The sequence below is a fragment of the Chrysoperla carnea genome, chromosome X (assembly GCF_905475395.1).
Source record: "Chrysoperla carnea chromosome X, inChrCarn1.1, whole genome shotgun sequence".
Lineage (NCBI taxonomy): Eukaryota > Metazoa > Arthropoda > Insecta > Neuroptera > Chrysopidae > Chrysoperla > Chrysoperla carnea.
The window spans coordinates 22370767-22383528 of NC_058342.1; the positions used below are offsets into that span (position 1 = coordinate 22370767).

The following is a 12762-nucleotide window of genomic DNA, read 5'->3' on the forward strand; positions in this document are numbered from 1 at the left end:
TAAAAAATCCACAAGTTCAACAAGTATTCGCTAGTTTAAATAATATAGACGAAATTGATAATTTAAGAAGTATGGAAATATTGTAAGAATATACTTGTAAAATTTATGGAATAAGTTGTAACAATGTAAATGATGCGAGATTATTAATGTTTCAAAATTGATTTACGTCAACGTCTGTAGCAGAATATTTAATGAAAAATGTAAAAAGATTTGATTCAACTGAACTTCCACCATGTTGGAAGTCACTGAAACAAAAAATTTTACGAACTATCTATGTATCTTCAATGTGGCAGAATGCTACTGAAGCTAACTGCATCAATTTCTCACCAGAACAATGCGGATGGACAGTAAAAGACAATAAAATTGAACCGCTTTGGTTCGAAGGTGATCCAACACCTCTCTTAGTTGAAGACATTGTTATGGTAGAATTTGATGAAGTAGAGCTTGATGAAATTGATAATTGTGACGATGATTATTATGATAATGATGATTACAACAAAAAAAAATGACAGTGACCATGACGATAATAACGATGATAATCATGAAAATAAAGGTGACCATGATGATAATTATGATAAAAGTGACGATGATCATGGCAGTAGTGACAATGATCATGACGATAGTGATGATGATGATCATGATGACATTTAATAATAATTCTATATATATAGTTCAATGTATATTTTTAGATATTTAAGTTTTTTAATTAATTTTATAGTAAAATATATGAGAGAACTTTCATTGTATTTTATGTTGATACTTTATAAAATACTCGTATAAATAAAAAAAATCACTTAAAAATTACTGTAATTGTTATCCATCAGATGTTTATTCATTTATTCCCCAATGTATCTGTTATAGATTATATGAGCAATAGTATGGGACTTGAAGGAATATAAAGTATCGTGCCGGGCATTTGTCACCAAAATAGAAGTGGCACTAATATATTTTCTTAATAAGAAATGTTTAAACTTCAATTTAATTACAGTTTGAAGCGGTTACTCGATAGGTACGGTAACACAACCAGAAAAAAATTAAAAAATGTGTCGTGCCATGGGGTTAGCACCAGATTGACCGAGGCAGTTGTTCATAATTATTTTCTACTCACTCGAAACTACATTTTAAAATCAGTTTCAAGCGGTTACTCGATTGGTACAGTTTATGTCCAAAAAATGTACCTTAGAAAAAATATAGCAAGGTTATGCACCATATTTGCCCTGGCACTAAATGATTTTTTTAATAGTTACAGTGAGTAGTATCATTTAAGAAATACTTCATCCGGTAACTCGATAGGCCAGGTTTTTTGCAGCGAGCTCTTGGACCATTAGATGCTTATCTTTAAGAAAATAAAAGGCTAACTGTTCTGAGTTTATTTTTATATTTTACCCATACTACCTTAAATTAAAGTTAAGTTTGTTTAATTATTCAGCTTTCGATATTTCGAAAATTAAGGCAGATATCGAAAAATTGTATTCTTATTTTTCGTCTACCTTCATGAAGTTATAACAAAATTCTTCATCAAAGTTGAAAATAATGTACAAATAATTTCAATCACAAGTCTAAAATTGCCTTGGCGCTCGTACTACCTCAGGAACAAATTTTTTTAAACGTTTTAATAGTCAAGAAGCAGAGTAAGCTTTTCATTGAATCAGAAACAACTCAATACAACTTATTTTTCGATTTTCGAGCATATGCCAAGTTTAAAAAAAACAGCATGTCTATGATCATAATTAAATATTAAATTACAATATATAATGTATCCCCGGATAGAGGTAACTACCCTTTCTTTTTATAAGTTGACAAAAAGTTACTTAGAAAAGTTGCTCGCAATTAAAAATTATGATTCAAAATTCAAATTCATGACTGAATTTCAAGAAGATCTTTCCAACTCGGACAATTCCATTCTTAGTGAATGTTTATCAGAAAAAATAAATTGTTTTTTTAATTTTCTAACCTAGTCCACAAAAAAAAAAAAAAAATAAAAATACACTCTCGAATAGTACATGTTAATTGATTTATTATTATTTTCTTTGTTACGTTTTTTTGTAATTACAACTTTTATTCAAATAAAAAATGATGCTATAATTAAAGTACACGGATCTTCTTGATATTTTGTATAGAGTCATAATTATTAATTTCGAGCAACTTTTCTGAATAATATTTTGCCAACTTATAAAAAAGAACGGTAGTTTTCCAGAAAACAGTGATTTCAATTTTTTGGGTACCCTGTCCATTATTTAGAAGTTTTAAATATTCCTACATACTTTTCAGAATAAGCAAAATTTTTTATAAAGAATGACTTTTTGTCTTAAAATGAAAAATAAGAAAATTTACGGGGGACACACTATATATACATTGTCGAAACGTTAGATTTGTTCTAGTTATCTTAAATGTAAGCACAAATAATATCGAATCGAATCTGCGTTTGAATAATCGAAATATTATATTTTTCGCATACGTGCTTTAGCAAAGCTCTGGACTACATTTGGTCAGTATTATACGTCACAAAAATTGCCCTAAAAATACAAATTAAATGAATCATTTAAGTTGAAAGTTCTATCATTTTTAATGAGAAACCCTTCATAAAAATAGTTTATTATTAAATATATGATTTATTATTAATAATAGTTTATTATTAAATAATCAATTTTGTTCAAATTAATAAACAATAAATATTTGATAACAGAACTATTTAAATATCCGATTTCCTTTCTCTGATTTGTCTGGTATTCGATTGTTTAGTATTTTCGATTGTTTATATTATATTTGTTTATATTAATAAAATATTATCAAAAATAATTCAAAATGTTGATAGATTAGAAGTAGTCCAGCACTTATTGGCAGCACTAATTTGAAAAATATTTGTTCAAGTGGCCACAAACCGGAAAATTATCATTAAATATCATATGAAAATTTTCCAAATAAACCATGGGTGGGAGAATGCGCAAAGTACAAAATTTTTGTATTTTTTGATCACTTTTAAACAAATAAATACTCTTGCGATTTTTTCTTTAAACGCTTAGTTTTTGAAATAAAAATTCTTGAAAAATTAAAAATGCAATATTCGATTTTAAGAAAAATTGTATTATTTTTTCCAATCTCTGGGGGAATTCGCTTAGCTAACGCAGCTCCTGCGCTACGGATTTTTTTTTGTGAACATAGGAATGACATCGTTTCAATCAATCTTTGAATTTTTTAATCAATCTTTGATTTTATCAAACATTTTGCTACAAAAATAGCAGATTTCAGAGAGCAATTCCTCATTTCCCATTACGGCAATAGAGAATCGGAAAAATAGAACGAAAATTTTATAGACCCGGAGTATTGTTGTAATTACTAATTGGAGTTGGTTGGATTGATTTTGTCGACTATAGAGGAATTGGTTTGCGTTCTATTTATTAAAATTTGATGAAGCGGTACAGTTTTAGATCGTGAATCTATTTTCCGTCGTTAGCCAAGTATCGTAAGCTTGAAAATGATGGTTAAATCATGGAATTTGATGGGGGGGGGGAGGGTAAGGAAGATATCTCAATGTGACAGAAAAACAGGCTAGAGAAATAGTATATAAAGAAATGAGCTATTATAAAAGCGAGCAGGTATCTTGAGCAGGTTGTTAAATTTTTAGAATTAACGAGTAATTATAGTCCAGTGCATTTACGAACTGACCCAAAAGTATGTGCCACTAGATGTTTTTATTCATTCGTTCGATAGGAGGTTGTTTGGAGACTTTAAATCTGATTTTACGTCTTCGCAAAATTAACCCTTTCGTCGCCATCTTTCAAAATAACTTATTTTGCGTTTTGGTCCATAGCTTGCGTTCTATTTATTAAAATTTGATGATTTTGGTGTCGTTGAACTTGTTTGCGTTTTATCTTCAAACCGATTTATGTCAAAGTAGACGCAACGGTTGATAGAAAAGATGCACTATTAAAAAACAATTTGCAAAAAACCGTTATAAAAAAAACTCACGAAAAAATTTTTGAAATTCTTTGACATAAATTTGAAGGTAAAACGCAGACAAGTCACGTAAAAAAAAATTATTTTCCAAGATGGTGACAAAAGAATTAATTTCGCGAATACGCAAAATCAAGTTTAAGTTCTCCAAATAACATCCTTATTGAATGAATTAATAAACAGATATAGTGTCACAAACTTTTGGATCACCTTTCTTCGATTTGCGTAAACGCACTGGACTATTTAACGACATATGCCGAAGTGTCACATGCTATTCATAATTCGTAAAACAGTTGTCAGTAGTTTCTACAATATCTATTGACTACAATCGAAAATCAATTGATCTATATAAAAGTGTAATTTTAATATTTTTCTGTGTATTTTTTCACACAGTTTTAAATATTTATGACGATTTATATTTTATTAAACAATCTATGATTTAATACAAAGTCTGTGAATCAATCTTATTTTATCCGCCAAATTTAAAAAAAGTTTACAACAATGCAAACTTGGATGGAAAGTCGCGGATATTTTCAGCTACAATGGAATAATGTAATTATTTTTTTAAGTTAAATATTTTTAAATAGATTTTACTGTGATTTTCAAAAATAATCGTTTAAGTGAGTTTAAAAATTGATTTTTTGTATTCACAAGTTTTTAATTTTTTTATTTTTATTAATTTGTGTTAATTTAGCCATATTTTTTTTTAATTGATCACAATTTTAGTGTTTTTTTTCGTGTATTTTTACAGGTATTTAACAGTCATGTCCCTCAAGCTGAAACCTACAGATCCAAGGTTTTTATTTGTTATACATTCAGATAGCTTGCTCTCTTTCTAATCAACCATCCAAAAATTAACAAAATAATCCCTTTTTTATTTTACAAATAATATGTTGCATGATTTTTTAATGTTTAAATGTGGCTTGCTTGTTAATGCTTAATTCGTACTAGGAAAAATTGGTTAAAAATCAAGGACGATATTTTTTAACGGTGCTTTTTTTCAGCCCAAGTTTTTGTAGCTATTATACATTGTATTAAATAGAGCTTTTTACATGGTAATCAATTTTAATGCAGCTCAAAAATATGCGTTCCAAAAACGTTTACTAAAACCGCCAAAGTATGAAAGCGATTCCTAATTTTATAAGTAAAAGATTTTGTATAAAGTTTATGGATAAATACTTTCTCTGTGGATTCGAATTTAACCCCGCTAAATTGGTATAAAACGATAATCAAAATTTCTAATTGGCCATCAAATTTGAAAATTCGTTTCTGATCACTGGTGAAAGTTCAAAAATAGGCAATCATAATAGTCTTTGGGATTTGATATCTTTTTTAAAATTTTGAAATAACTATGAACGTTAGATTTTATATATTCTAGTTTTCATTAAAACAAATTTCATTCCAATTATTATATCTCGAAATTAAATATTTAATTTTAAATGTCCTGGGACAACAAAGCTAACCGTAGGTCCATCTATGTTGTATTATTGGAACTATAGTTAATTATGATTTATAAATTATTTTGTTTTATTTTTGTTATAAAATGTGATTAAAAATCTACTTTGAGGTTACGTTAATGTTTAAGAAATTATCTTTGAATAATTATATTTAAAGTTTTCTACTTTTTAAACGAGATTTTTTAAAAATTAAAACAAATTTATCACTTTAAATTTTAATAAGTTAATTTGCAATCTTCCACGATTTATTTTAAATTAAAAAACCAATTTTTTCACTTTTTCATCAGACAATTTAAACTTTCAAAAAATTGCATAAGTATTAAAATTATTCGATAAAAATACATAATCAATAAAAAGAAAAAAAAAGAAAAGACTTTATAGCAAAATTTTATCATACGATTTTAATTTGTTTTTATTGATTTTGTATCTGTGTTGTTTTTGCCTAATTATTTTAATATTTATGCCCTTTTTTGAAAGTTTAAATGACGTATCTTTAGTATAAATATCTGTGATTAGAATTTAATTCTTTTATCTGATGATGCTTTTAAAAAGTGCAACAATTTAACAATCGATTTTTATACCATGTATATATGAAATATATCATAGTATATTAAGTTTAGTCCCAAGTTTAAAATCACCTAATTGGTCCATTTCCGGTTGTCTGTCTGCCCGTCTGTGAAAACGATAACTCAAAAACGAAAAAAGATATCAAGCTGAAATTTTTACAGCGAGTTCAGGACATAAATAGTGAGATCGAGTTCGTAAATGAGCAACAAAGGTAAATTTTTACCATCGTTTGAAGTATGTATTTATCGGAGTTATCTTCCAATTCATCGAAAGTATTTTCCATAGTTTGTGTGCGAGCGATTTCTTGGAAACCTTTTTTATTATATTTTTTTTCTTCCACGTATTTTAATATCGTATCATTTGAAATGATAACCGCCCACTTTCAGAATCAAAACTCTAGCGTCCACAAGGGAGCATTATCGTCCACTTTGAAGTATCGCAAACTTCCCCAATTCAACCGTAACTAGTTTCTAGGTTAAAAGATCAGTTTAGGATTGATTCGTACGTTAAAATACAATTTGTATAATAAAGGGACACCCATAAATTACGTGAGAATTTCTTGAATCACTCCCCCCCTCAAAGGAAGGACTTTAAATTACAGTGCAACCTCGATAACTTGAACCTCGTTAAGTCGTAATCCTCAGTAAGTTGAAAAAAACTGTCATCACCTTCCGCTGAACTCCTAAATACAACTTTGTTACTCGAACAAAATGTTATTTCCCTGTAACCCGAATTTCAAAAATTAGACTTCGTAAGTCAGTAAAATATAATCACTTGAAAATCGCGCCTTTCTAAGTCAAATTTTTAGCAATTAAATCCTCAGTATTTCGAACTTCTTGTAAAGTCGAAAACTCATTAACTTATTGTTGCATATCCGTTGTTGTTCAAGTTATTGAGGTCCCACTGTACTTTAAAGAACCTCGCACAAATTATATTATGTAGTGTGCATTTCGGTCAAACTTTTTAAAATTTTGGCATATGATAGTTTAAGTCATTCTAAAGTAAAGTTCCCATGGTCACAAGTCATGAAAATGACAGGATTTCATGTTATAGCTAAATGTAAGTTGAAAAATGTATTTATTTGTATAATATATGCCTATGTGTGTATAGGCAAATACATATACAGATATGTATACCTACATGCATACGTATGTTTTTTAATGTCAGGGTGTTGTTTTTTAACTATTGTTTTTTTTTTTGAATAATATGTTACGAAATTCAAAGAAGAAGCAGTGTTAAATGTTCAGTGGATCAATAGAATTGTTTAGATCAATATTTTCTGCTTCATATATACGTACATGATTTTTGACAATTAAATTACAAAAATTTTTTTTATATAAATGAGTACGTTTTCCAATTTTAATTTAGCGATAACTTGAAATTCTGTCATTTTCATGACTTGTGACCATGGGAACTTTTATTTAGAATGACTTAAACTATCATTCCCCAAAATTTGAAAAAGTTTGAACGAAATGCAGATTACATATAATTTGTGCGAGGTCCTTTAATTTTTGCACTCCACGTTCATTTTTAAGATCATAAAAGTAATTGGAATAATTTTTTCCTTCATTTTCAAAAAGTTGAAAGTGTATGTATGCTTTTGATTAAACTGAGATATTCGAAATTACGAAATATTTTTTGATAATTCTATTCAGACGAGTAAATGAATTTGTCAAACAGTTTTCCTAGAATTTTGTCTATCAATAACAAATTGTAATAAAATCTTTTTGATTAGTTAATTAAATTGAAATAGACATAATAATTCTGCAATTATCTTAATGTATGAATACTGGAAAAGCTTTATGTAACAAGTTTTCATCCTATTATTCCTGGAAAATAGTGTCATCAATAAATACAAAGTGTTTAAAAAAATGTATACAATCTTTTAGTACTTGTAACACTTAGAAATTTTATTATAAGTAAAAAATTTGAAAATTCAAAATAATGTGGGCAATTGTATGAGCTTAGTTATTTTCCAAATTCGTTCAGATTAGGGACTAGGCATAACTGATAAAACTGATGATGAAATCTGCTGAAATCTTTTTGTTTTCCTCTTCTTGCGGTGAACGATTATGGTTTTCCGAAACCCGATTTTTAAAGAAATTCTATACAGTTTATTCTTCAACAAACTTAGTTCGCAAACAAGTAATTGTGAGTCACGTTGATTCATCTCATTAAAACATCATCAGTGTATACATTTTTAGGAACACCCTGTATTTACTGTTACTCTCTTGATATTGGATTACATTATGTGTTTCACACGATGTTACAAGCTTCATCCAATTTTAAATAGAATCAAATAATCCGATTTTAAATACGCATATCAATTTTAATGTGTTTCGAAATATAATATATTAGTTGGTCCGAAAATTGTTCAAGTTAAGTCCGATTTACATTGTGTCTCACCTTGAGTGTAACCACTCTCATAGAATGTATCAGTAGAGGTGAATGTGGTAATGTATCAGTAGAGGTGAAGTTATCATTCCATAATCTTCTGTGATTTAAAATAATTCTCGGGCCACGGGTTTTATGGATGCCTCCTTTCGAATTAAAGCACAGCATATTTTCGAGTTATTCACTATAACTCAAAATATTCAGGGAAAAATAAATGTAGCCAATTCTACTTACTTAAGAAAGAAAAGTACTTTTTTCTACAATTTTGTACAGAAGGGATTTTCTTGTTGGCATATGTTCAGGGGTGCCCTGCGAATGTAAACTCAAGTTCGCGAGATTCAGCTGCCATCTTGAAAGCACGTTTTATCAAACATCTCATGAATCGTGCATCGTACGAGATAAATAGTAGGGATCATTTTCATAGATAAGAAAATTTTCTATAACTTTTATTTAAAACTTTTTCTGTATAATACATAGGTTTTTTATTTATAGCGCTACAAACTTAATACTTAAATGCATATGCATTTAGCAATAACCATATTTAAAAAAGTTTGGAGCGCTATAAATAAAAACCTATGCATTATACAGAAAAAAGTTTTAAATAAAAGATAAGAAAAATTTTAGTATCTACGAAAATGAACGCTACTATTTTTTTTGTACGGTGAACGATTCACGAGATGTTTGATAAAACATGTTTTCCAAGATGGCGGTTGAAGCTCACGGCTCTCTTCTGTCCCGCCAACTTGTGTTTACATTCGTGGGATACCCCTGAACATATTTCAACAAGATAATTCCTTCTATGGAAAATTGCATTTTGAAGCTACCTTCTTTTTCGCTCTGGCTATTTTTGGAATGAAAATAAACTTCCACTATTTTGAATACTTAGGTTAGGTTAGAGTGGCTGTCCTGGGATGGGACACACTTAGACCATAGGGTCCGTTGTGATACAGAAAAAGGGTTGGCCCATCCCCGGCCACTACTCCATGAACCATTTGGAGCGGTTTAACAACAGTAGGAGTGCTTTGATGTCGACGGCCTTAGGTCGGAGAGGTCGTCAAAGAGAGGCTGGCTCAAGTAAGTCCATCTCCTCATGTCAAGAGCTAGGCAGTGACAGAAAATGAGACATTATCTCCCCCCCCTCACCACTGTGACAGCTCCTGCAGTAGTCGTGATACACTACCAGGTCCAGGCGTTTAGCTTGCCTGCCGCCCAACCAGTGTCCTGTAATAGCCGCAACAACTTTACTAATATAGACCCTTGGAAGTGATATAAGAAAATTAGAAAATGTTTCACAAAGTTTAAGCCTCCAAACTATACGATTTTAAATGTTATGATATATATTAAAATACATGCAATAGAAAATAACTAAAAAAGGGCTGAAACAACATTGTGTAGGTGTAACGAGCCTTAGGAGGTCTTCATATTCTTACTGTCTCGTCCTTAGTCTGGAAAATATCGTGAATTACATGAAAATTTATTACGATTTTATATTTTAGTTAATATTAGAATTATAAAGTTTTTAGAATTAAAATATCTTCAAATTTTCATTGTTGAAAGATATTATCAATTTTGAAAATTCCTTATCGAAGAAAAAAGCGTTTTACGTTTTATCAACATCAGAAGTGTAATTAAAATGTGGCGGTTTTTCGTGAGTTTTTTTTTTTAAATATTATTATATTTAAACTTTTTAAAATTCATAAATTCTGACACGTGAGATTTTTCTCTAAAACTAAACCAAAAGAATTTTTTTAACGTACAATATTTGTCGAGATTTGATTAGTAAGTTCCTAAAATTTACGAGATAACATAAATAATTTTCTTTATTTATTACGCATTATTTTTAGAGTTGTATTCGAAATGGTTTCGTGTTGATTGATCGATTTGAATTTAGTCTTGAAATATTTGTAAATATAAATTAATTAGGAATGAATATGTATGGACGGTTGTCATAAGAAAATTTCTATATTTAAAGGCAATAAACAAAAAAAGTAGTCCAAAATTACCAATATAAACTTTTCAATGTGGAATATTCTGTGGCGAATCCAATATGGCTGTCTGTTTAACGAAAATGGCTTTTTTTAGCGAAAATAAGTTATTTGGTATTTGTCGTACATGAGACAAATACCAAATAAAATTTATTCGGATACACCCCCACGGTCAAACAGAGCCAAGTACCTCCCAACAAGACCTCCTCCGATTCCTCCGATAGGGCAGGTCAGTGGGGTACGCCCAGTTGACGCGCCAAAACTTCTAGCGTGTCTTCTGCCTTGGCTATCAAAGTCCCTAGCAGGTCAGGACCGTTACCTTGGTTGACGTTCGCGCCCTATCTAATAGCACTTGTAGCTGTGCGTTGCTGAGTTGACTTTAGATGCAACCACACACACCGAAGAAGTGTGCAGAACTACGCTGAATTAAAGCTACTCTTCGCTATTAAAGGACTTGAACCCATAAACGATAAGCTAGGGAAGAATAAACTTCTCAGCCACTCTTGCCACTTCGCTAACCCATGATATTGGGATTACCGCTGCCACTACGAAATCGCCATACTGCTTGAAACTTGCGAAGGATATACCTGTGTGGGGTTATCCAAGCTAAGCCGATCCTGGATTCAAGCCACCCGTAGTTCTCATTCTGTCTTGGGTAGAGACCGGTCCCTAAGTATGCACAGATATACAGACTCATTTACTTTAAAGAGAATAATCGTAGAAGTTGTCTTGGAGTAAACTAATAAAAAAAAATTTTATTTTAGGTAAAAGGGCTTTAATAATATGTAAATATTCCTGCATGCGTTTTTGGTAAATAGCTTGTTCCATCCTATTTCTTTTTCCCTGCTATAAATGGTGGTTATAGTATTCCTGATTTCCTGAAAATTTTTGCTTCTCATTAGTATGTCCAATAGTATATTTTTTAATTTAATTTAGATTTTTTTCACTTTTATGTCACAGTATATGCCCAATTGTATTCGGCCCAAATTAAGAGTTTCACGTCATCAATCATTAAATTTTAAAACTTGGGGAATATATATACATTATACAAGCTGGATCATTTTAAGCTATACACCTAAATATCTCGTTTTGTAATTAACCAATAAAAAATAACTTAAAGAAAAGTTGCAGAGTTTGATGGGGGACATTATGTTCGGCCATTAGATTGGACCTAGTTCTTCGGGTTTTTTTTTAATAATCAATTTAGATCCTAAACGGGAAGAATTATTAGAAAGTTGATCCTCACAAAAAATTTGCAATTTTTGGTTAAAACACTTTTTCGAAAAACATTAGCTTTCGGAGGAAATGCTACTTAAATATATGTCTTTATGGCATTTAATTGAAAGAAAATACGAAAGTGTTTCTAATTTAAAGTGTTATTCTATCTCTTACCGTTTTGGATCTAAATTGGCTATTAAACGAATCCGAAGAACTAGGTCCAATCAAATGTCAGAAAATGATGCCCCCTCATCAAACTCTACAACTTTTGTTGAAGTTAATTTTTAATTCGTTACCTACAAAACGAAATATTTAGGTGTATAGATCAAAATGGCCCACCCTGTATATATAATTTCATTTTTCATTGTTATGCAACTATTATATCCCCATAGCATGTTTGTAGAAAAATTGAATTATGTGACAGATGAAAAATTTTTGAGTACTTTTTTCCATTGTAGGAACTAATTATTACAGAATGTGATGTACATTTTATGAAGTATACAGACCGTGTTCAAAACTATTTCTAATAGAGAATTAATGTTAAATAAATAAATTTAATATTTACTGTAAAACTATACATAGAGTTAATTTCATTTATGTTGCACCACCTTGCCTTTTATACAGAGAGAATAAATAATATTACATATGTACTTCCTTTCTACATAATTTCTTTTTTAAATTTAATTTGTAAATCTTATCATAAATATTTTATCATTTTCCTGTAAATAATAAAATGATGCGCCAAGGTACAACATAAATTGAGTTATGTACTTTTATAGTAAATATTATTTATTTATTTAAAATTATCGATTCTCTATTAGATATTCGACTTGGTTCGGCGACAATAAAAAAAACTTATGATATCTAAATCCTTTTATAGAAAAATTTGAAAATTTAAAAATCAAAGATGTGTGTCAATATCTTGACAAGTTTCGCTATCGTTAAGTATATTTTTTCTTTTTTTGTCAAAAAGGCGATAAATTTATGAAAATAATTTTACGCTTATGCCTAGTCAGAAATACTGTCAACATTTTATTAACAAAGAATTTAAAATCGAGAGAGTTTTTGAGCTATATCGATGTCACAGGATTGGAAAATGTAATTTTGAGATCAACGCGGTTAAAGCTTTCATTGTCCTATCCAACCGGGCCACTTGGTCTCATTGAAATGTTGTAGTTTTTTATTGT

At 29.7% G+C, this 12762-nt stretch overlaps 1 protein-coding gene across 5 annotated transcripts in view; it reads left to right on the top strand.

Moving 5' to 3' along the window:
- LOC123302694 (trithorax group protein osa) overlaps positions 1-12762 on the top strand; it is a 59504-nt gene that overhangs the window by 24331 nt on the left and 22411 nt on the right. For 4 of the 5 annotated variants that reach the window (XM_044885730.1, XM_044885731.1, XM_044885733.1 and 1 more), the window contains one exon: positions 4706-4750. The exons of the other annotated variant lie outside the window; for it this stretch is intronic. In XM_044885730.1, the coding sequence (XP_044741665.1) occupies positions 4706-4750 (45 nt within the window). The remainder of the gene's footprint in view (positions 1-4705; positions 4751-12762) is intronic. 5 annotated transcript variants of the gene reach the window in all.